At 46.5% G+C, this 24,802-nt stretch overlaps 1 protein-coding gene across 2 annotated transcripts in view; it reads left to right on the plus strand.

Moving 5' to 3' along the window:
- The window catches only part of IPPK (inositol-pentakisphosphate 2-kinase), a 322,707-nt gene extending 298,150 nt beyond the window's left edge, over positions 1–24,557 (plus strand). For both annotated transcript variants that reach the window (XM_069643864.1, XM_069643865.1), the window contains one exon: positions 23,538–24,557. In XM_069643864.1, coding sequence (XP_069499965.1) covers positions 23,538–23,760 — 223 coding nt within the window. In that variant the 3' untranslated portion in view covers positions 23,761–24,557. The remainder of the gene's footprint in view (positions 1–23,537) is intronic.
- Positions 24,558–24,802: the final 245 nt, after the last annotated feature.

Consider the following 24,802-nt stretch of genomic DNA (forward strand, 5'->3'; position numbering starts at 1 on the left):
GCATAATTTAATTTGTATTCCTGGGAAAGATCTAATCTAGACTTCATTGGGAGATTGAAAAGTGCTCGCGTGCTTTTCCTTTTCTAACCTTTTCCACAACCTCAGAATTTTACCAAGTACAAAAGTGATATATAAATGCCAATACTGTCCTAGTAAATTGAAGTCGCCTCAGTGTGTAGGACGCTGTATGAAGCGTATCCATTATCTACTTGCGTACATGAATTCTGAGGAAGTGTTATGAAGTGTATTTTTATTGTTGCATATTGCCATTTTTAAAGAAGGCTTATTTAAAACTGACTGTTAAATAACCTTGCGATTAAGTGTTATTTGTATACTTGTATTTGTGGGTTTCAATGCTATATCTCACACTGAATTGAAGGATGGTGTGCTGTGGTGACAAGCTGGAGACCGCCCAGATGACTCTGACCCCCTGACAGAGTGAAAATAAGCTGGAGGGGGCAATGAGGGCTTTGGGAGGCAGTGTGGATGTGTAACGTCACCAAGGGAGGAGAGCTTGTGGCATACTCCGGCATAACAATTGCTGGCTCTACGAAAACAATTTCTTTCCCCTCGTTAATGATTATAACACCAGCCACCACAAGAGGGCAACAAATTATCAATTGTATATAGTAAGCAAAGTAAAAGTTGACATTTAACCACCGTGAAGTGAAAGAGAATTTGCCTAATGAAGTCTGTGATTAAGTAAATTTAAAAGCAAAATGGCCAGCATGAGCAGGCCCAACCGCCGCCGCCACGTTTAGCTACACCAGGCAAACCATCGGTAAAATGGACCCTGTGGCTAAGGGCATTTGAAGCATATTTGGCAGCCAGAGATGGTGAGAAGTACAAACCTGAAAAGGTTGCATTATTGGTAAATGCTCTTGGGTTGTAGGGGCAGACGATTTTTCATTTGCCGTTAATACATGTAGCGGGAGAAGAAATTGATGACTACACTGATTCTGTGATGCGAATGAAGAAGCATTATGACCTCCAGATTAATGTGATCTTTGAGAGAAACCGCTTCTATACTCGCCAGCAAGGATCAGATGAGTCGGTTGAGGGATATCTAGCTGCAATGCGGATTCTAGCAGCTGATTGTGAGTTTGGGCATTTTAGTGAACAACATTTGAGAGATCAGGTAGTGGTGCATTTGAGCAATAAAAAATCCCAGTAGTTTATCCAAGAGAAGGTATTAAAAATCTTTGGGAAATCTGAGAGACGGTGCTGTGTCACAGTGTAAAGATGGTGCCTATGTAGTTTGTCAGACTCCAAATGTAAAGAAACACAGAAAACACATAGAATTAAAAGTACAAAGTCCCAAAGTTCAGCAAAAGAGCTGGGGGTCTCTAAGGTGGAAGAAATGAACCGCTAAAATGTAAATTCTCCCTAACACTCAGCACAACTTATAGGAGAATTTTGGACATGTGCAATTGATGAGAGCGTGAATTTCTCCGGAACAATACGAGTGAGAGAAGATAACATTGCTGGGATTTTTGCATACATAGCTTGAGTTTAAGGGACGCTCTGCAGAGGACAAAATGTATGTGACCAAAAAGGGCATGAATGTGCTTGACTAGGAGACTCGGCATGATTAAAGGTTGTGTTGGACCCGTTCAGTAAGGACAAAGTTGTGTCTTTACCCAATAGAGGTGATTTAGAGAGAATCTGGCATGAAAACAATGAAGTTTTCGAGGACAGATTGGGCAGTCTGAAAGGCTTTGTGCACCGCATCAATTTGAAAAGTAATCTCAAACCCTTGCAATAAGGAATTGGAGCTGCCCCTTTTAGCATATGGAAAGAACTGGCGAACCATCTGGAGAAAATGGTTAGAAATGAAATGGAGCAGAATGAATCTTCACTGTGGGTGTCACCCGTGGTGGTGGTAAGGAAAGGAAATGTGTTTATGCATAGACTTGTTAGGACTCAATACTGAAATTTGGGTGGATTGCCATCCTTTACTCAAGTTGGAGCGTCTGATGGCAAAGGTCGCTGATGCTAAGTATTTTACGACCTTGGATTTAAAGGCAGCCTACCGTCCGATTCATCCCCATCCCAAGTTAAGACATTTGACTTCTTTTGTGCATAAGATGTTTAGAGGGTTGGATGGGGTAGTACCGCTCCAGGATGACGTGCTGGTTTTTGGGAAAAGGGTGAATGAACACATCAGGATTTTGGCTGAAGTTTTAGAGGTTGCGTGAAAGAGGTATGACCCTACAAAAAGCAACATTGTGTTTTTGAAAGGTTCATGTCATTTCTGCGGAGGGAGTGAAACCAAGAGAAGGTATGGTTGATGCAATTAAAATGGCACTGAGACCATATAATGAATGTATCCTTCATGGGGTTATGTGAATACTATGCCTGATTTGTTCTGGGGTATGCAACGATTGTAGAACCAAGAAGTGGTGCAGAAGGTTGTTGAATTTGATTGGTCGGAAGAGAGACCAAAGTGTTTCTCAGCAATCTGAGTACTTGGTGGGGGCGGGGGGGGAAAGATGCACCGATCTTGCGCTTGTTCCACAAGGGTATACCTTGTGTTATTACTGTGGATGCAAGTTCTTGATTGGGTGCAGTGTTGTCAGACTAACGCTGGAGTAGAAAGTACTGTGGCATTTGATTTGCTCACGCTAAGAAAATGCAGTATTCAGTAACAGAGCGTGAGACTCTGGTGTGTGTATTGCCAGTACATTTTTAGTTGTATGTTTGGGGGAACAGTTTTTACTTTAAGACTGATCACACACCCCCTGTTGAGTGTGCTACATGCTAGATGGTCTGGGAAGTCTACCCAGAGGTTGGCGCGGCTGGCTACTAAACTGCATGAATTTATGTACACTTTCGAATTTGTGCCTGGAAGAGAAATGTTAGAGCTGATTTCTTATCCTGATTGACTCGAGGAGTTGCAGTGAACAATAAGGAAGCTGATGAAGATGTGGAAATGGCGACGTTGGTCAGCAAAGGTCATAGCGCAATTGCATGTGATGAGTGGGAGTGTACATTAGAAAATGAGGGTGTTGACAAGGATGGTGCGCAGTGTCGTAGGGGTGGCCAAGGGAGTGAGTGTTTGACAAAGATATGCAAGTGAATGCCAAATTTGAGGAGGAATTGTCTGTAGTGCAGGGCGTTTTGAGGCGGGATCATAGGATGGTACCCCTGGCTGGTGTATGTGGCAGATAATCTAATCTGGCTCATGAGGGATATGTGGGTGCCACATACAAAGAGGCAGCTTCGAGAGTGTTTTTGGTTGCCCGGGATGGACAAAGAGGTTGACTGGTTGGTCAGTAGATGTACAGTTTGTTGCACAGCGGATAAAGGTATCCAATGTCGTAATGTCTCTTTGCAAATTGTCGATTGGCCAAAAATGCCTTGGGTGAAATTGTTGGTGGATTTTATTGGACCTATGAGTGTGTTGCCTTTGGAGGAGCGCTATGAACTGGTATTGGTGGACTACCAGTCTAGGTGGTGGTAGGTGAAGTTCATGCCTGTACCAAATACAGCGAGTGTTATTGAATTTTTACAAGAGGTTTTCAGTAGAGAAGGAACCCCATAAACGCTTGTTACAGATAACCTGGTGCAATTGACCTCAAATGAGATACAAAAGTTTTTAGGTGAGATGGGGATCAGGAGTTGCTGTACCGCACTTTGCCATCCACAAGGTGACAGATTGGTGGAAAGAATGAACAGGACAGTGAAAGGTTCAATTCAGTTAGTCATAGCCAACAAAGTCCTGCTGCAGTCAGTGATATGTGATATATTGTGGGTGTACAGATCCAAACCCAATGTTGTAACAGGTGTATCTCCTTTTGAATAATTGAGAGGTCGAAAAGCGGGTTCTAAGTTAGTTTCCATGTTAAGCAGGATTATATATAGTAACCCTGTGGTAGACTACACTTGCCTTGTCCTCTTGGCAATAGGTAACCCAACCCTGAAGTGACTTCAATTGTTAGGACACTGTGGACATGAATAGATCACTTTTCACACTTAAATGGTAATACTGAAGTTGTGGCAAAAAGGAAAAGGTTAGGGAAGGATACAATGGTTAACAAGTTTCTCAAACAGGTATGCACTTTTGAACCTCCTCCAATGCAAAGTAGATTAACCCTTTCCCAGCTTTACGGAGTAAGGTATGTATGACTTTTTGGAAGGATAGTTCAACACAAAGTCTGAGGGTAAGAAAAGTCTTTGATGGAGCCAGGACAGCCAATATCACCTGAGGAAAGTCTACGGGAGCTGAGGCACTTCTTGAAGGCAGGTAAATCTTGCACAATAGATTTTTGTTGTAAAAGAAATCACTGTTGGGCCACAAGCTAGGAGGCTTGTGAAGGGCAAAGCTGCAAGCAACTCTGCCAAGGGCAGTCAATGCAAGTCTTCAGTGAGCACAAGCAAGGTACATACACAAGAGGTAGGATCCTCTTAGTTCACAGTACCTTAGATCTGAAGAAATGGTTACAGCTGGCTTCTGTTCCTGCAGATCCTGTTGTTCCTGTGCCTCAGTCGTGGGGACAAGAGGGAGGATGCCTGGGGACTCCTGCACTACGATTTTGAAGGTCGGCTGCAGCAATGGGCGCAATTCAGATCAGCAGCACTTTGTGGTTTCAGCTTCTCGCTAATAGCCCCAGCGCGGTTCTTGGACACCTTGTGGTCTTTCCTTGCTTCTGGGGTCCAGCACTCTATTTGGGTGGCTCAGGCTTTGTCAGCCCTGCTTCTATGGAGTCCGGAGGATCTTCCTGGAGCTCGGGTCTGGCTTAAAAATGGTGGTCCTGTCCCCTGGCACTCTGTTCCTGCAGCAGCAATGGAAGTACAGCCAGCAGAGAGGATTTTCTGTCGAGTTCCTCTTTGTGTTGATTGGTCCCACCAACCCAAGGGCAGAAGTCGTCCGTTCCGGGCTTCTCTAGTATATGTCAAAATCGCAGCTTCAGCACTGCAGCAGGGTTTCACTGTGCAAAGCAATGGTCCAGGAGTTGCAGCAAGCATCTCTTCCAGTTTCTTTCTTCGGTTCCTTTCGTCCAGTGGTCGACTCTGCCTTCCTTACAAAAGACCTTGTCTTTTATCCAAGTCGTTACCATTAATTCGCAGCCTAGCTATCACTCGCACAGCACGGTTGCTGTTAGGCAGAAACCTGTGCAGTTCCCTTGGGGACCACTGCAAAAGATTTAGGACTACAGGTGTTGGCAGTAAACCCACTTGGTAGCAGTCTGTACCACCCAGATTTACCTGGTAGCTGTGGCTGAGCAGTCAGACTTCCCTCAAGAAGAGTTAGGCAGTATGTAAAGTATTCACAATAGGCACTCAGACACAATAGCACAAGCAAACACTGACCAGAGCTTTGGTATCAAGGTATATAATTATTTATTTAAAAACACACTTATTGAAACACTCCAACACTATTATTGTAAATCACTCTAAACACAGTTACTATTATTATATATACCTCCCTTATTCCTTATCAGACAAGTCTTAGTTAACACCACTTATTTCCAGACAGAGGTGAGCGCTTAACTATAGATGGCACTCCAATAAGTTAACGAAAAAGGGAGGGAAAAAGGCAGAATGTAGGAAAATACACCACACTAATACTTAGGAACTCTTAAGCAAGGCAGGAAAGTCAAAAGTTACTTGTGCGCCATAGGCATAGAGCAGGGCACACATGCACCCAAGATCACACAATGACAACAGGCTTAAAAAGTCTTGCAGGGAGTTCAGAAAGGTTTTAGTTAGGCTCAGAAAAGTTTAGTCAGGGTGTCCCAGGCTAACCCAGGTTCGAAAGCCGGCGGCTAAATCTACCCCGTACAGTCAGTTGTAAGGGAAGCCAGGCGGAACACGGTACCTTATGTGGAAAGGATCCTCCAGCAGGTGCAGTTGTTCCTGACAGCGGGTGGAAGTCGTGGCGGCGTCCAGAGGAAGAGAAGATCTCGACGTGGAGGAAAGCTGAAGGTCATTGCACTGCCAGGGAAGAAACCAGCCGCAGAGTTTTCCGGTTAAAGGTACTACCCTTTGATTCGTGGTAGTGGTAAAGCGTGGTATCCCGGTTTCCGGGGTGCTTGGCACAGGCAAGGCGGCCACGAGATGCTCCATGAAGCGAAAAAGGAAGCAGACTGGTTATCCCCACCAGTCGAAGGAAGAAGACTCTCCTGGCTGGAGATCTCCTCTGTTGTTGGGAAAAGTGGTGAGACGGTTCAGCAGGGCTCCACCGGTGGTGTCGTCATAGCAGGTCGGCTCAGCTTCTCCCTCGTCGGATTCTTAGGTCCTGTGGCGACTTCTAAAGTTCCAGTCCCCAAAGCCCTGCTTTTATGCAGAAAACCCCCATTCACTCAGCCTAGCTGTCACTGAAACATGCTAAGTGGTGAGCCGGCTGGCTCACCACTTGGGCCAATCAGGACAGAGTGCGACTTGAGTTGCCTAGGCAACTCAGTCCAGGGTGCCTAAATCCCCCTCCACCCCTCCTAAGTACCCCAGACAGAGTGGCACCACTTTGGAGGGCTTCTGTGGAGAAGCCCGCCAAAGTGGAACAAAGGGCTCAACTTGGGTTGGAGTCACAGAAGCGAACACAAACGCCATTTTAGAACCGAGTTCTGGCAAAAAAATACCAACCGGAGAATTAATATTAAATAAATAAACCGGCGGTATGTTCGAGGCTATAGGAATTAAATAATTAAAGTTACTTAAAGTTAGTAGCCTCGAACAATGGGAAATCCCATAGAGATATATTCACGGTCGAATATAAAAGGTAGTATCCACTTCCACCAGCCAAAACTCGATCAGGGGGGACGGAGACGTGCCCCCTCGACTAACAGACCCCGGGGCAATCGAATTGCCCCGGCCAGTACGTCCACAATATGATGGCTTGTACTGGTTCTGTCCAGAATTTGAGACTAGTAAAGTCAATGGTGACTTTACATGCCCTGGGAGACAGTAGTCAGTCCCAGGGTATGGAGTCTATACTGGGGAGTCACTATGACACCCCTGTGTTACTGCACTGAGGGTGCTGTGTAACACACATCACAAAAACACATGCAGCCCTATGGAGTAAAAGACCCCATAGCCCATTAAACACATCTAGAGTCAAAGAAACACACTCAAATCATGCCCAAGAGTGAGGGTAAAAGAATCTCACTCTTGGCAGGAGAAAAAAAAATAAACCCCAAAAATCCAGCAAAGCTGCTGGGGGACTCACTAGGTTTAGGAAATTCAGCCTAAACAGAGAATTCTCCCTAACAGTTGCATTCCTCCAAGGACAGCAGCCAGCCGGCCAATCCCCTTTGGGTGCATTCCTGTAACCAAGGAGACTAAGCACAGGGAGTTAAGAGCACCTCCCTTGCTTCCTGGCCTGCCAGGCACAGGCTGAGGCCGAGGTGGGTTTCACCAGTGAATCCCGCCAAAGACAAAACGTGCAAAGGGACCAAACCTGGTTTGGCGCACAGAGTACATCTCAAGAAGGACCTTTCAACAAGAAATGGCAAAAAAAAGATGATCGGGGCCATTTTGACAAAATGGGCACCATGGGTACTATACTGCAGCTGCAAACTCAGCCTGCGGTAAAAACACACAATGGTAGTAAAAAGTAAACCGCTGTCACCAGCCATTAATTGTAGAAAGGGTAACATCAACATTTTACACAAGGTGGATACTAAGTAACCCCTCAAGCACCCTATTGTAAGATGATGTGTGCTGGGCCTATAAAGAGGAAAATGCAAGTAAAATCAATTTCACTTCACTGCTCTTGGAAACAATAGTTAATCCAATTGAAGGTATTTAAACCTTAGCAGAGATCCAAAGGATCTCTCTGTGACACTGCACTGAGGGTGATGTGTGTCACAATGTAAAATAATGCCTATGGAGTTTTTCAGACTCCAAAACCAAAAGAAAGTGTTCAAATCAAATAAACATGCATGAGAGAGTGGGAAAAATGTCTCACTCTCTTAAGGATAAAAATTTAAAGTCCTAAAGTCCAGCAACAGATCTGGGGGTCTCTAAGGTAGAAGGGGAATTAGCACATTTCTGAGAATACTCCCCAACAGTGCCACCTTGGGTTAGTCAGTTATTAAGGGAATGGTTCACCCAAAGTTTTTTATTTCAAAAATAGATAGGCAATATTAAAAAAACATTGGCATTTTTTTTTCTTCGAATTCCCTATGTAAAATTTTGAGCAATTCAAGCTCAAAATTTGCAAAAGCAAGCACATGGGCGCATCCATTTTGTGAAATGGATGCCCGCCTGTGCTGGCTTTTGCGGCACTAATGAAGGAAAAGCCAGCCAGCTGTAGTAAACAAAAGCTACCACTGGGTGGCTTTTCCTTCATTGGTTCCGGGACTCGGAGGACGCGGACCGGAGACTACAGGCAGAAAAGCTGCAGCTGCATCTCGGTAAGTGCTATTTTTTTTTGTTTTTTAAATAAGCACTAGCTGTGGGTTTTCTCAAAGTTTTCCGGGCTGGAGGAGCAAATAAAACCGCAGCTTTAAAAACGTTGTATTTATGTTTGCGGCAGCTTTTGAAGTGACCGCAAACATAAATACAACGTTATTGTGTTTGAAAACGCTGCGGTTTTTCTTTCTAAGTTTCTCAGGCTCCTCCGCAGCATTTAGCATTGTGGAAAACAACCTCGTAGTGTTTGTGTTTCTGCCTAAATCTACTTTCCCATTTGGGGCTCTAGGGCTCACCTTGGAGAGCAGCAAACATCGGAGTCCCTCTGCTCTGAGCTCGCCAGCCCTGGATTCTGGGCCACCTACTTTTATCCCAGCAAATGTACAATTCCCTGCTGCTTCCTCCACCCCGGACTAGTGGAAGTTAATACTGTTGGAGGTGTTCTCTAAGGCTCTAGCGACTTGACCCACAGTGAATGGGCCAAGGCCTGATATGCCTTGTTTCAATGCCAGTAGAGTACCTTAGTCATCCTGCACACATGAGCTTGGTTCTGGCATCTGAGCCGAAATTGTGCCCAGGTGCCATTCCTTTGAGCACTGCCGCTCCAGCACCAGACTGCCCTCACTCTGATTCCAGTGACACTAAAATGGTTACAGGAGCCAATCCCTAGCAAGACTTGAAATAATATTTAAGGAAAGGGGTCCAATCCCATTTGGCCTGTAGTCACTGGAAGAGTGAGCTGGAAACTTTCCAGAGGTCTCATCAGATGTATTTTTCCTTTTCTCACTTTCCGACAGAAGCTCGCTGTCTCTAGAGCTCTCGTTCTCTCTAAGCTGGACTACTGCAAAAGCCTCTTTTGAGGGGATTGTGTCCTCCGATGTATTGCACATCTTTGACAGTAATTACCACAGCTGTGCTGCTTCGGAAAACATTTTCGTCGACGGTCGATGTCACTGGATGTTATATCTAGGACGCACAACGCCTGTAGCTGCAGTTCTGTTTTTTTCACGAATGTGTTTGCTTCAGAATCTCGGCGATTCTTCTACTTGGTTTGAGAATGTCTTCGTCTTCTTCAACCCCGAAGTCGGGCTTCAAAAAGTGTCAGGGACTGTGGTTCCAAAATGTCCATCACGGACCCGCACAACGTCTGCCTCTAGTGCCTTGGCGAAAGCCGCGCCACCAATGACTGCCAGTCCCGGACTTCGAAGGCCTTGCGGAAGAAATTGTTAACGGTAGGTAGGGTATCTAAAACCCATAAGCCGAAATCTGCTGGACTTTCGACCGACGACTCGAGGGGCGACGCTCCGCGCCGGCGTAAGTCCAAGGGGTCTCGGAGTGGGTCCCGCCATTCCTCTGCCTCGTCTAGGCATTCTCAGAAGCGCCGTCACCAGTTGCCTTCCCCGTCCTCGTCAGAGGACTCGGCCAGGCAGCGGGTGGCTTGTCCCACCAAGCATTCATCGCCGGCAGAATGGGACGCATTCCGCCCGGAGATGATGGCGATTTTCAAATCGCAGGGCACCGTTCCGTCCGCACCTTCGAGAGAAGCTGGCAAGGAACGAGCTAGGGCCACTGCTCGCACGCCTTCGGGCTGGGACGGTCGCCGCGAACATCGGGAGCCGTCTAGGTCCCGATCAGACAAGGTAGGTACCCAGACCTTCTAGACATGACCATCTGCCCTCCACGCTGTCCTCTATACCGAGACGATCTGCTCTCACGGGAGGAGGGGGTTGAGTTCTCCATCGAGAGGTCAAGTCTCTCAGCCTTCATGCTTGGTATCTGAAGGCTGAGGTATAAAGATTGGGACCTCCCAGAGGACGTGATGGAGGTGTTGCTTTCTCAGTTTCTTAAAAAGGGCTATCTAATGTTTTTCCACCGTCGCTTTTCCAGGTGCCGGGATGGAATTTGAATTTGGTTCTAAAGTTCTTAATGGGAGCTCAGTTTGAGCCCTTGCATTCTTGCCCGCTGAGACTGTTGACTTTTAAGACTGTATTTTTAGTTGCGGTTACTTCCGTACGCAGAGTGAGTGAGTTGCAGGCCCTCTCCGCCAAGTCACCCTTCAGTGTTCCGTAAGGACAGGGTTGTCCTTCGGGTTCGTCCTTTTCTTCCGAAGGTTTTGTCGGAATTTCATTTGAGCAAGAAGGTAATTCTTCCGCCCTTTTATCCTCCTCCGCATCCTTGTAATGAAGAGGAGAGGCTCCATGGGTTGAATCCTAGGAGAGCTTTAAGTTTCGATCTCTCACGGATGTCCTGGGTCAAACTGGACGATCAGCTCTTTGTTGGATACGCTGGAAGACGTTTAGGTCAAGCTGTTTCCAAGCAGACCTTGTCCAGATGGATCATTTTGACGATCTCTGAATGTTATCGTTTGGTGGGTAAGGACCCTCCAGTAGGCTTACGGGCTCATTCTACTAGGGGTGTGGCTGCCTCCACTGCACTGCAGCGGGGTGTTTCCTTCGTAATATTTGTGAAGCAGCCACATGGGCCTCTGTCCATACTTTTGTGAGACACTATTCCCTGGACTCTCTCCATGGGCAAGATTTGGCCTTTGGTAAGACAGTCCTATATTCAGCGATTTGATTGGGCATTCTAAATTGATGAAATTGTAAATTCTTTTCCCACCTCCATACGTTGGTACTGCTTTGGAAGTCTGCCAAAGATGTGGAATATGTTGGAGGACACCATCCCCTCGAAGAACAAGTTACTTTCTTACCTGGTAACGTTCTTTCGATGGGATGTTCCTCCGACGGATTCCACATCAAACCCTCCCAGCCTGCCCCTCTACAGAATTACTTATGCGATTGCAGCTTACGTTTCTGCAAGGTTTTCTGCAGTCATACTGGCAGGTGATTGGTGCCACATGTTCTGTGGAAAAAACTACAACTGAGGCTACGGGCATCGTGCGTCCTAGATAAAACATCCGGTGACGTTGACGGACGCCCTCGAAGGACAGCGTATCGACGTCATCGACGCAGGACACCTACCCGAAAAAGTTTTCCGAAGCAGCACAACTGTGGTAATTACTGTCAAAGATGTGGAATACGTCGGAGGAACATCCCATCGAAAGAACATTACCAGGTAAGAAAGTAACTGGTTTTTCTCACTCTGCCTTCCTCTGCAGCTAATCTGGAACAGGACTGCAAGACTTATCCTTGGTCTCAAGCCCAGGGACTGTATCTCTCCAGCACTGGAATCTCTCCACTGGTTCCCCGTGACTGCAGGAATCCAGTTCAAGACCCTCTGCATCGTCCACAAGGCGCTCTGGGGCTGGGGCCCGCATTACATCCACTCTCTTCCAAAATACCTCCCTTGTCGAGCCCTTCACTCAGATACCTCCAACTCTGAGGGTCAGTCTCTTTGCTAGGCATTTTTCTCTCTTCGGCTGGTGCTTCCCTGCCCCTCTCACACTTGATCCGGACCACCTGAAGTTCCGGGAGCAGCTCAAGACCTTCCTATTCTCCTCTGCTTTCTCTAACCTACCTGTCTGCTGCACCGATTGGTTACCTGGCTACTCTCTGAGCATATCAGGTACCAGGCTACTCCATGATCAGTCTCCCCCTGCCCTGCCTCCAGTCCACTGCGCACTTAGGGTCTGTAACTAACCTCTACAGTCCCCTGCCTCCCTGCATTTACCCAGAGCCGTGCTGCCCTTGTTGCACTTGCTCATAGCATTGCTGTCCTGATCACACTTCCCCCTCTCCACCCCCCCCTGCACTTTGACGCTGTCGCACTAGCATGATCTGAATGTCACAAGGCCTAGTAAGATCGTTGTATTGTCCCCCCCCCCCACCCCCCTTGTCGCGCCTAGAAACATCTTGCGTGCAGGCGCGTTGTAAATGACACATCAAAGTATTTCATAGCAAGGATGTGGATATTAATAATAATAATAATAATAATAATAATTAGATCTGGCTGGCCCATTTTTTGGAGTGGCCAGTTTTTGGTCACCTCTCCTGAGCTGAACTTCATGCAGGCTGCCCCCTACAAAACTGAATGTACCTTTTCATTCCACTATTGCAAAAACAAAGCAGATCACCTAAAACCTTCAACTCCCCCAATGCACATTAACACACCCACCCTCCCCAGACCAGGTTCTGACTGTATGGGAAACGCCAGTTATATTTTTGGCAGGCCATTCTACCATGAAAAGCCTTGTGATAAAAGCTTTGACTAATGGTGTAAACGCTGCTTTCTTTCAAAGCCTCCCTTCGGATAGGGTGAGTAAGAAATTGGCTGCCCTGTGGAAAAAAAAAGTCTTGCCGTAATTCTGATTGCATCCTGCACTGTAGCCTACTACTACCACACATTTCGAGATGTCCTCTGGGAAACTATTGCTGATTTACCACTATAGATACAGGATCCCTTGTCCAAGCTAGTTATGAATTGGCAAGAGGAGGCTGACAAATGTTTGCTTTTGGCCAGATCAATGGGCACAGGAGTGCTTGTCCATAGACATTATTAAATTAGGGTCTCTGGACTAGTTTCTGATGTTCAGACCAAACCGCTGGACATGCCTTTTGATGGGGCCTAAATCTTTGGCTCCAAGGTCGATGAGTTTTTGGAAAATGTAGACCTCCAAGGCCATGGCCAGACCTCTTGGCTTAGCTGTTCTGCAACCTAACGCCGCCTCTTTGAGTGGTTAATCTTGGCCATTTCTGTCTTTGCTCACAGAGGCTGTGCCAGGCGCCACAAAGCAGACAAACATCAGAAGTGCTACTTCTGCCCTGCTAAGGGAAGAGGTATGCCCTGAAGTAGTTCTTCTCCCTCCATCCTGCGTGAAAGCCCCCTTTAATTTTTTCTCTGCCGTGGGGTAATGATGGACCAACACGACCTCCGACACCTAGGTCTTGCAGGTCACAGGTCACTCTTCAGGGTTTCTGCCTCCCTTTCCTATGCACCCTCCATTTAAGTTTCCTTCTCTACCTGTATTCCTTTGTACTCCCTCCTTCTGTAGGAGACTTCATAACTCTGCCTAAGGCTGCCATAGAACTGGTTCCTTCATCATCGTGGAGAGGGTGGGGATTGACTGAGGGAGGGCTGGTACTCCCACTATTTCTAGTACTTAAAGAAAACCGTGCAAGACACTTTCTAGATGTCCATCTTCTGAAAATATAACTCTGTAAGGACACACGTGGTGACTGTAGTCCTAATTCTGTAGGTTCCAGACCTGCAGAACTGTCTGAAAACCAAAGACCTCTTGGGCACATAATTCAATGTACTTGCCCATTAGGAATACCGGAAGGCCCTGTGATTTGTACCAACATTTCTAACAAGCGCTTTGGTAATACTTGGGCTAACCTTTCACATATCAAACCAATTTGGTTGCATAAAGTCTATTTCAGCCTTCTTTTTTGTGCTAATGTTTTAAGTGTTTAATCAAATGTCATAAACTGACCTGTTTCGAGCTTTGATCTGCATCAGGGCTGCATACTGTTCCATATTCCAGAGAGCTGTTCCAGATTTTCCTCAATGTACACGCTTACATGTGATGCAGGGCACTGAACAAATGGGACAGAAAGCGATGTGACTGAAAGTGGAGACCGTACAGAAAACCTGTCATGATGTGATGTGTGGGAGATTAATTAGAAAATTAAAAAGATGTCTTCTGATAATGAAATGACAAACTCCTTATTTTGTTTATTTGACACAGCAACAGTTAATGAGGTACACCATGACTACATTGAGGAAAATCTGATTGGTCACAGTGACTGCTTTGGAAGAATTAGGAATATTCCTGGTTTTTAAGGACTCATTGCCTATCAGAAATATTGAAATGGCATGGGAGTTATTCTTGATGGGGGAAGCAGGGCAAAAACAACACTGTTCCCTGAAACCATCATACCTTTCAATGTGTGTACTAGTAATTGGTGCTATAGGTCAAAGTGAAGAATTATGGAGGAGTTTGGCGATGTATTTTGGAGTCCTTTATTGTTCTCATTGATCGGTTTTTCTGAATTATTTTTAGTGAAGTTGTTGTACAGCGTCCTCTGAAACAGATTGGAGGTGCGGGTCTACTTTAGTTTGAGACGAGGCACACTGTTTTTGGAGATCTGTTGAGGCATGCATTTACTCTGTTCTCAAATTAGGGCTTTTTTCCTGTAAATAACTTGAAACCCCCTGAATTAAACTTTAAAGGAGAGTTTATCCCTTACTGATTGGGTACATTTGCATCTCTGTTTGTCTGTTTGGTCTCTTAGGACTTGCTTCTGTGAATTTAACTTGAGGGTGTTTAGGTTTCTTTTGTACTACTGGGACCAAAATGTCTAGTATTCTAGTCAGTTTGGTTTAAAGTCTCTTACAGGCTATTGAGGTCCTGAGACCTAGTTTGACAGTTGGTTCGTCAAGTTAAAGGTAACCTGGAAATTGGCTGCAGACTTCTTTAAAAGACTTGAAGGTATTTGAGGTAGGCAGTGCCCCTTTTTTGGTTGGGTGTGGGGCTTAGTTTGTCAATGCCAGTTCTTTAGGATAAGTGCGTTTGACAGACCCTGGACTATCGTGTGGGAAGTCGACTTAAGTGGGATGTTAAAGGACCATATGTCAAGAGCAAGGCTGTTTCTTTGAGTTGGAGCTTTGTTAAAAGAGAAGCCAAGATTCAGCCTGGTGGTCCTGAATTGTTTTGTCATTTTGTTGCTGTTGGAACTCCACCAAAGGTCGATGTCTCCTAAGGTCGGAATGCTAATAGATGTAGCCATTGTGGTGCCAAGGAGTTCTGACCAAGCCGGCATTAATTTGAGTTATAGCCTGGGTATCGATATACCAATTTGTATGTTTGAGGTATTCTGGTCAATTGAGCATTAATGTTTATTTGTTTGAAGCATTTTGGATGGTAGGGTATCTGATATGCCCCCCCCCCCCTCCCCCTCAACACTGTGTCCACCAGATCTATGGTTTACGTTCTTAAATTCACCAGGTAGACTGGTATCCAGTCTAGTGAAAACATCTGTAATCAAGGTCTCTGTTATACCCAGGTTATCCACCTGGAGTTCCTTGATGAGATGAATATTGGCAGTATTTTGTATGGTTTATCTGTCATTTAGTCTCCATATGTTAGATTGTCCTGGTTTGGAGCTTTGGGAGTACGAAAGGAGTTGATGGCCATTGCTAAGATGTTGTAGTGCTCAGAGTTCCCCTTTTCAAACAGTCTCACCAGTTTATAAGGGTGGAGTTAGTACTACAGGGAGGGGTGAGCCACCGTTGTCTTCCTGACAAAGGAGCTCTCTCTTTGATCTTAGGTTGGCCTGACAATTGTCAATCGAGCTGTGGTTTCCTGTTTTGTGTATGTATAGCTGTATATCTGGGACACATTTTTTTTCAATTTAAGGATCATTACCTTTCTTGCAACAATTGTATAAAAAAAAACATACAAGATTTCCCATTGTTGGGGTTAATTTCCATCGGGAAGATTTTGTTGGAGCAGTTGGCAAGATGTACCTTGATTTTGTTTAACCGCTGCTTGGATTGAATCAGCGAGGAGCGAGCTAATGGGAATATACTTGCTAGGGGGAATAGGAGCCAGGCTAGACTAAGGAACACTGCAGGAGGGACTGAAACCTTGTGTCTGCCTAATCATTTTAGAATGGACACTAAAAACAGGGGTCTGTTAATGTACCCTGGTAAAGACGCATCGCAAAAAGAATAAACACCCATAGCTCTATCAGCTATAACGAGATCCAGGGAGCCTATGGTACTGGTCTCAAATTCAATCTGAGAACTCCTAGGTTAGAAAAGATCAGGTGAACACATTTTGACAGTGTGTACTCTCAGATCAAGAGGACCTCAATCTGACCAAATAGAAAGAACAGGTAGCACTAACATTTACTGGGTCACTTTTGTATTCATCTGAAGCCTGGTGGGAAACAAACCACAAGCTTCTATACCTATCGGTATAAAGCCAAAGTAAAAAACGGACCTCTCAATCAGAGAACTAGTTTTAAAAAGCCACGTTGTTTCAGGAGATATCACATGAGGCAGAAGACAAGGTGACGTCCAATGTTTGTGGATTAGAATCTGGTGTCTGAACAAGCTCATGTGAGCCTTGACTAGAAATGGGTGTTTTGGGGTTCAGGATTGCAGTCCCCCATTACATGGTTCTTTTCTGCCAAACTGGTACTTACAGGTGTTTCCAAAAAAGTAAAGCAACCACTTTAGGGTGAGAACATGGTGCAGTCAGCACTTAAGGAGACCAAAGGTGGGGATGATATTGTTGATGGTAGTTGGAGAGGTGTTACTTGCTGGCACAACAAGAAGTGGCGCTCAGAGGAGTTGACAAGATGAGGTGCGGCTTGTGATAGGGTTCCAGCAGATGAGGTTTGGGGCCACCCATACCACAATTAAGGAAGAAAAGTAGGTGAGGGATGCATCCAGGATCAGAAGGGTTGTAGGACATTGCGCGAAAACAAGGTCTGCAATGTAGATCGCAGTTTCAAGACAATTCCTGCTGGACCAGTGTGGCAAGGTGCCTTTGGGGTTGACTGGGTCTGTGAGGTTTGGAAGGGTGAGCCAGGCATTATTCGAGGGGGGATTGTGTCCTCTGATGTATTCCACCTCTTTGACATTGATTACTGCAGCTGTTCTGCTTCAGAAAACTTTTTCGGCATAGGCGTCCTGCGTCGATGACATCGATACGCTCCTTCGAGGACCTCCTCCGGCAGTCGATGTTATATGTAGGATGCACAATGCCCATAGCCTCAGTTCCGTTTTTTCCACGAACGTGTTCACTTCGAAATCTCGGCGCGCCTCGGTTCTCTCTTGTTGAATCGGTTGTTCTATTGTTACGAGACAGATGTCTTCGTCTTCTGCTACCCCGAAGTCGGGCTTCAAGAAGTGTCGGGACTGCAGTTCCAAGATGTCACTTACAGACCCGCACAACGTCTGCCTCTGGTGCCTCAGCGAGAGCCATGCCACCGATGACTGTGACGAATGCTAGTCTTTGACGTCAAAGGCCTTGCGGGAGCGGAAGAAGAAGCTGTAGGTAGGTAGGGTTTCCAAACCCTGTAAGTCAAAATCCGCAGGACTTTCGACCAATGATTCGAGGGGCGACTCTGCGCATCGGCGTAAGTCCAGGGGGGTCTCGTTCTAGGAGTGGGTCCTGCCATTCCTCTGCCTCATCGAGGCATTCATGGAAATGCCGTCCCGTCCTCGTCAGAGGACTCCACCAGACAGCGGGTGGCTTGTCCCACAAAACACTCATTGTAGGCCGACTGGGCTGAATTCCGCCGGCAGATGATGGTGATTTTCGAATCGCAAGGCACCGCTCCGTCCGCGTCTTTGAGTGAAGCCGGCAGGGAAAGAGCCACTGCTCCCTCGCCTTCGTGCTCGGCCAGTCGGCGCGGTCATCGGGAACCATCGAGGTCCCGATCGGACAAAGATGATCGCCACGGTGCCCGATCCAGGTCCCGGTCCTCGATGCCATCGTGACCGTTGGAGCCTGTGAGGCCTTCGACGCTGTTGGTGCCATGTCCGTCGGGACTTGCTCGAGGCTCTGAGGAAGTCGTCGACGCCATTGGTGCTGAGGCCGTCAAAGGACACACTCGGAGCTACGGCCTTGAAGCTGTTGTCAAAGTCAGCGCCCTCAATGCCTTTTGAGGAAAATTTGCTGGAGGTGCCCCGGAGAGCTGTAGAAGCTCAGAGAAAGGTGCTCAGCAAGTCTGTGCGGCCTGTATTTGACCCATACTCTGTTCCTCCTCCTCCCAGGGTGGACATTTCAGAGGTAGAGGAAGGGTCTGATGAAGAGGGGGTTGTGCCTCCTGAGGTTCCTGATGACTTGTTGCCTGGTCATAGCCAGTTGGAAGACCTTTGTCAATCTTTACATGACGCAAGTGGTCTTGATACCTCCCCGGAGGTTGAGTTTGGCAGGCCTGAGCCTGGTACACATGCTAACTCCTCGTAAAGGTGCCTCATGTCGAGGGTGACAGAGTATCTGGGGTGGTCTGCTCCACCTGTGGATTTTCTGCAGGATGACCTGACAGATATATTGGACCAAGGTCCACCCACTGACCCGGTGTTGCCATTTCATATGTCCTTACAAAGAATGGTGGAGGAGGCTTGGACTGCTCCGGAGCCGAAAAAATACCGCCCAGCTAGTGGTGACCCTTGCTACTTGTCTACGCACCCTACTCTGGGTTTGGTGGTGCAGGCGGCTACGGCCCCAGCAAAGCAGGCTGCGTACCCTACAATTCCTCCTTATAGGGACGACAAACGCTTTGATGGTTGGGCGAAGAAGGTATTTTCTTCTGGAGGTATGGCTTTAAAGGCAGCCAACTCCATTTGTGCCATTTCAAGATTCATGCACACACTGTGGAATTGTGTGTCTTTGGCGGCTAAACATATTCCTGAAGGGGAGGAACGGGATGGTTTTCTTGCCCTCAATCGGGATGGCAAGGATGCCATGTGTGTAATCATTCAATCTGGTCTGGACGTGGCAGACTGTGTCAGCCGGTCCATGGCGGCATGCACCGTGATGTACAGATTTGCGTGGTTGCAGAAGTCTGGGTTTGCTCCTGATGTACAGTCCCAGCTTCTCAACATGCCCTTTGATTGTGTCCATCTTCTTGGCAGCAAGGCTGACGAGAGCTTTGAGATGTTGCAAACCTCCAAAGCTGCAGCCAAGTCCTTGAGCGCTGCAGTGCGTCAACCTCTGCCTTTTTCAGCCTAGGGGACAGCAATGGAGGAGAGGTTCCTTTCGATACTACTTTTTTTTGGTAGGCCGAGGGGAGCTGCCAGTCAAAGGGGCCACCGTAGGAGTACCAGAGGTGGAAAGCAAGGTACTTGAGGTGCCAAAGCCATTCGGGCAGTTGCCTCCTTGCCCTCAGGTACTGCCGCAGCCGCTTCCGCTCAGTCATGAGGCCATGTCCCATGGTTCGCTGGTTGGGGGAAGGCTGGCGCAGCATCTTGTAGAATGGCGTGCCATTACTTCATATGTGTGGGTTCGGGGGAATCATAGCCCACGGCTACTGTCTTCCTTTCCGGCAGAAGCCTCACGACAATTCACCGGGGTAGCTCTCTTTGAAGTGTCCGGATCCGCTCCTTGCGCAGAAAATCCTATCCCTGCTAGAAAAAGGTGCCGTAGAACTGGTACCTGTAGTGGAAAGGAAAAGGGATGGTATTCCCCATATTTTTTGATCCTGAAAAAAGACTGAGGATTGAGACCCATCATGGACTTGCGTGGTTTGAACAAGCTCCTCAGGAAGGACAAGTTCAAGATGGTTACTCTTTCTCAAGTCCTCCAGGCCCTTCAACTTCAGGATTGGTTGGTGTCTCTGGACCTCAAGGGTGCTTACTTTCATTTGCCGATTCATTCCAAGCACAGCAAGTACCTGAGGTTCGCGGCTGGTGACTCGCATTTTCGGTCTAGGGTCCTGCACTTCGGATTGACTTCCGCCCGAGGGTCTTCACCAAGCTGGTGGTGGTGGCAGCGTATTTCAGGAAAGGGGGCATTCACGTCTACGCCTACCTGGACGATTGGTTGATCAGGGCGCGTTCTCCCGAGCAAGTCCTGGATCATCTGTACGTCACCTGCCACTCCCTTCACAAGATGGGCTTCTCCCTGAAAATCTCATGTGACACCTACCCAGTGGCTCCAGTACATCTGGGCAGTGCTAGACACATCCCTGGGGCAGTGTTCGCCTCCCCAGGTGAGGGTTCACCACATTCTGCAGATGGTGTACAAATTTCAATGTGCCCAGAGTCTCCCGGCGTTAGAGTTCTTGAGATTGCTCGGCCTCATGGCATCCTGCATTTTACTGGTGCCAGAGGCCAGGCTCCGGATGAGATCTTTGCAGTGGGCATACAAGATGCAGTGGTCACAGTTCTCCGGCAGGATGTCGGACCCTGTTTAGATTCCGCCCTCGGTCGCCCAGGACCTTCTGTGGTGGGCCCTTGAAGGAAATCTGTTCAAAGGAGCTCTGTTTTGGCAACCGTGGCCGGAGGTGACGATCGTGAAGGACGCTTCCCTCACGGGTTGGGGAGCTCATGCCAACGAGCTGACAGCCAGCAGTCGTTGGACTCCAACGGAGTCCAGACTCCAGATCCATCTGTTAGAGCTGCGGGCTGTCAGGCTAGCCCTGAAGGCTTTTCTGTCATCTGTGCGGGGGAAGAATGTCCTGATTATTATGACGGACAATACAGTGGTCATGCACTACCTCAACAAAGCGGGGTGAGGGGGGGGGGACAGAGTGACTCCCACTGTGCAGAGAGGCGATGCAGCTCTGGTTCTGGGCCATCCAGAAGGAAATTTCGATCTCGGCAGTTCATCTGGCCGGAGATGAAAACACGGCGGCGGACACTCTGAGCAGGCAGAGCACGGTCTCTCACAAGTGGGAGCTGGCTCAGTTCTTTTGGAGATCTTCACCCTCTGGGGAACCCCACCAGTGGATCTCTTTGCCACCAGTGTCAACCGGAAGTGCAAGAGATTCTGCTTGTGGGAATTTCCTCCAAGAGGATCCTTAGGGGATGCGTTCGTAGTGGAGTGGTCCTTCTCACTGCTGTACGCGTTCCCTCCAGTCCCTGTCATTCCGCAGGTATTTCGCAGAGGTTCGGTTCCCGGATGATCCTCATTGCTCCGGCATGGGCCAGGAGAGCATGGTATCCGGACCTTCTAGACATGTCCATCTGCCCTCCACGTCGTCTTCCCTACCGAGACAATCTGCTCTCACGGGAGGGGGGGGTCGAGTTCTCCATCCAGAGGTCACGTCTCTCAGCCTTCATGCTTGGTATCTGAAAGGCTGAGATATAAGGATTGGGACCTCCCTGAAGACATGATGGAGGTGTTGCTTTCGGCCAGAACAACAAAATCCCTGTACCGTTGCCGTTGGAAGAAGTTCTGCGACTGGTGCAGGGTACAGAATGTGGATCCTTTCCAATGTTCCATTACTTTGGTTTTGTCTTGTTTGCTTTAGCCCACAAGGGCCTGCATGTGGGTACCATTAAGGGTTACCTGGCAGCGCTGTCCATATTGAAGCGCTCGTCTGAGGAATGGTCTTATGATTTCTCAGTTCCTAAAAGGGCTAACTCATGTGTTTTCCATCGTCTCCTTTCCAGGTGCCGGGATGGGATTTGAATTTGGTTTTAAAGTTCCTAATGGGAGCTCCGTTTGAGTCCTTGCATTCTTGTGAATTGAGACTATTGTCCCTTAAAACTGTATTTTTTAGTTGCGGTTACTTCTGCCCGCAGAGTGAGTGAGTTGCAGTCACTTTCCGCCAAACCACCCTTCACTGTGTTCCATAAGGACAGGGTTGTCCTTAGGGTACAGCCTTCCTTTCTTCCGAAGGTTGTCAGAATTCCATCTGTGTCAGAAGGTAATTCTTCCAGCATTCTATCTGCCTCCACATCCTGGTAAGGAAGAGGAGAGGCTCCATAGGTTAGAAACTCAAAGCTCTCCTAGGGTCCATCTCTCACGGGTGTCCCGGGTCAGAGTGGATGATCAGCTCTTTATTGGTTACGCTGGAAGGCGTTTAGGTCAGGCTGTTTCCGAGCAGACCTTGTCTAGATGGGTCATTTTGATGATCTCTGAGTGTTATTGTTTGGCAGGAAAGGAGCCTCAAATAGGCTTACAGGCTCATTCTACTAGGGGTATGGCTGCCTCCACGGCACTACAGAGGGGTGTTCCGATTCGCAATATTTGCAAAGCAGCCACATGGGCCTCTGTCCATACGTTTGTGAAACATTATTCCCTGGACTCTATCCATGGGCAAGATTTGGCCTTTGGCAAGGCAGTCCTCTATCCTGCAATTTGATTGGGAATTCTAAAAAAATCTAAATTCTTTTCCCACCTCCTAACGTTGGTACTGCTTTGGGAGTCTGTCAAAGATGTGGGATAAGTCAGAGGACACAATCCCCTCGAAGAAGTTACTTTCTTACCTGGTAACGTTCTTTCAATGGGATGTTCCGACATATTCCACATCGTACCCTCCCTACCTGCCCCGCTACAGCATTTTTTATGCGATTGCAGCTTCTGTTTCCGCAAGGCTTTCTGTAGTAATACTGGCAGAAGATTGGTGCCACACGTTCTGGGGGTGAAAAAACTACAACTGAGACTACGGGCGTCGTGCGTCCTACATATAACATCCGGTGACACTGACTGTCGGAGGAGGTCCTCGAAGGAGCATATAAACGTCGACGCAGGACGCCTACGCCGAAAAAGTTTTCTGAAGCAGCACAGCTGTGGTAATCAATGTCAAAGATGTGGAATACGTCGTCGGACCATCCCATCGAAAGAACGTTACCAGGTAAGAAAGTAACTTGTTCTTCTTTGCCATACCTCTTTGCCTGGACGCCTGGTGGCTAGCCTCTAAGGGATCTGTTTGAAAAATGTGCAAGACTTGGTCTTTTTTACCAGGCACACCAATAAAAGGGTGAACATTTTTGTGCAACTGGCACATGGAACTGAACTGGGAGTTGCAAAGGTCAGATCTGAGATAGCTGAACAAAATGGTCACTGTGCCACATATTTTGTAATGTGAAATGATGGTGGCTGGCCCCGGTCATGTGGGTCGAATAATCAAGAAGGAGCACCCTTCTTCCTGCAAAATATTGTATTGTACTGCAAACCTGAAATATACAGTTTGAAAGATAGTTGACACGTTACAAATTGTACGTTTTTAAAGAGAAGTCATGTACATTTTTCTTGGCAAGAAGCAAAATCTGGGTGATCATGTGGGAAACGCCACATGCTCTGTGCACATATTTAATTACTCCTAAAGGAAACATTCTCAATATTTAGCTAGTATGTCCTAGGATTGTATAGCTTTAAGCTTAGCTTGAGCCATCTCCTCCTTGCATTGTCTTCTCTGTTAATGCATTCTAGGGGGAGACAGAGATGAGCCCAAGGAAGGCTAGCCTCATCCCACTTTGAATATTGACTGGATACTCCTGTGAATCTTGAAGCCCCTGCTCAGACATGGGGGAAAAACCAAGAAGTATGGAAATAGGCAAACTAGATAAGACTGTTCGTATGTATGTATGTATGTATGTATGTATGTATGTATGTATGTATGTATGTATGTACGTTTGTATCTATGTATGTATGCACAACTTAGGTCTTGGATTTCCAGAGAAGTAATTTCTGAAAGTAGTTTCAAGTGTCACATTTTCATAGTTTTGTACTTTGAAATGATTTTTTTGATCACCTACAGACTTCATGTAGCTGTGCAGTGTTTACTAACATGGAACCTGATTTTGTTTCACAGCTCGGAACAGAGGTCGGTGGTTACAGCATCACAGTCGAGGTTCATGTACTCTGTTTCTATCGTGGATCTAGATTTTAAGCCATATGACAATATCCCACACCAACACAAGCGGGATAACAAGATTGTGAACCATTACATGAAGCATATACAGGCCAAAGAAGACCCTCTGTCAAATTTCTTACTTGAAAACGAGGACTGCACACTACTTCTTCACAAAGTATGATTGGAAATATTTGAACTGAAACACTCTCAAAGTGGAAGATTTACATTGTCACATGGTTTACAAGATTATATTGAAACTGGCTCAATATCTGCTGACTTTGGAACACTTATCTCAAATATATTTTGAAGGAAGGAGGTAGAAAAATACTCTACCTTTCAAAAGGTGTCGGAATGGAATCCCTCAAGTCCTGTAAATATGTATAGTGTGCGGTCGTAACACAGAACTGCAGCCTCAAGATTTACTTGATGCTTTAAAGGTCATAGTGTGTTTCCTTTTTTGAAACGTTAATGCTTTATGCATGGTTGCATATATAATTTGTCTCGTTTTCTAGGGGGACAGATTGTCTCAGTTTCATACCGCCTGGGTTGCACAGACATACCCATCCTTTAATAATGGGAATTGAAGGTGACTAGTATTTTACTGAAGAAAAAGACTCACTTCATTGTTTACACTTTATTTCTGCTGCCAAAAAAAGGAAACATTTGTATTATAGGATGTTTGCACCCTTACTTATTCCTAAATTAGATTTGCTTATATATCCAATATTTAGGTGTGCTTGTTCGTTTGTTTTATTTATAGAGCACATCTTAGGAATTTTAATGCTTTTTGCATCTTGCCAAGCTGCATCTTTTTCTCGAATCTATGCCATGTGTTTAAAATCCATTGATACAATCCCCGCACAATGAACTTTTCTATTCTTGGGATGTGAGATTTTAATTATTTGTTTTATTTCATGCATGTGGCAGGAAAATAAACATGGTTATGCTTGTTGAAAAACCAAGCATGCAAGTTCTCAATTCTTGTAAATTTATTTTTGCATAACCATATATATATTCTACTGCATTTCAATGCTTTAGACGGACGATCTTCTGCTGAGTAGGACGTCTTGAAGAAGCACAGTTTGCTACATAATTCTGGGAATGTACAACAGTAATGTAAAACTGTCCTTAAAGCTTTTGTTTTACTATTTTGCTTGGCAGCTTTGTGTTTTTTACAGTAGTCTGTTTGTTTTTATGTGGACATGCCCCAATTACAATTGGAA

Source organism: Ambystoma mexicanum, chromosome 2p (genome assembly GCF_040938575.1).
Source record: "Ambystoma mexicanum isolate Mex_15411 chromosome 2p, UKY_AmexF1_1, whole genome shotgun sequence".
NCBI classification, from domain to species: domain Eukaryota; kingdom Metazoa; phylum Chordata; class Amphibia; order Caudata; family Ambystomatidae; genus Ambystoma; species Ambystoma mexicanum.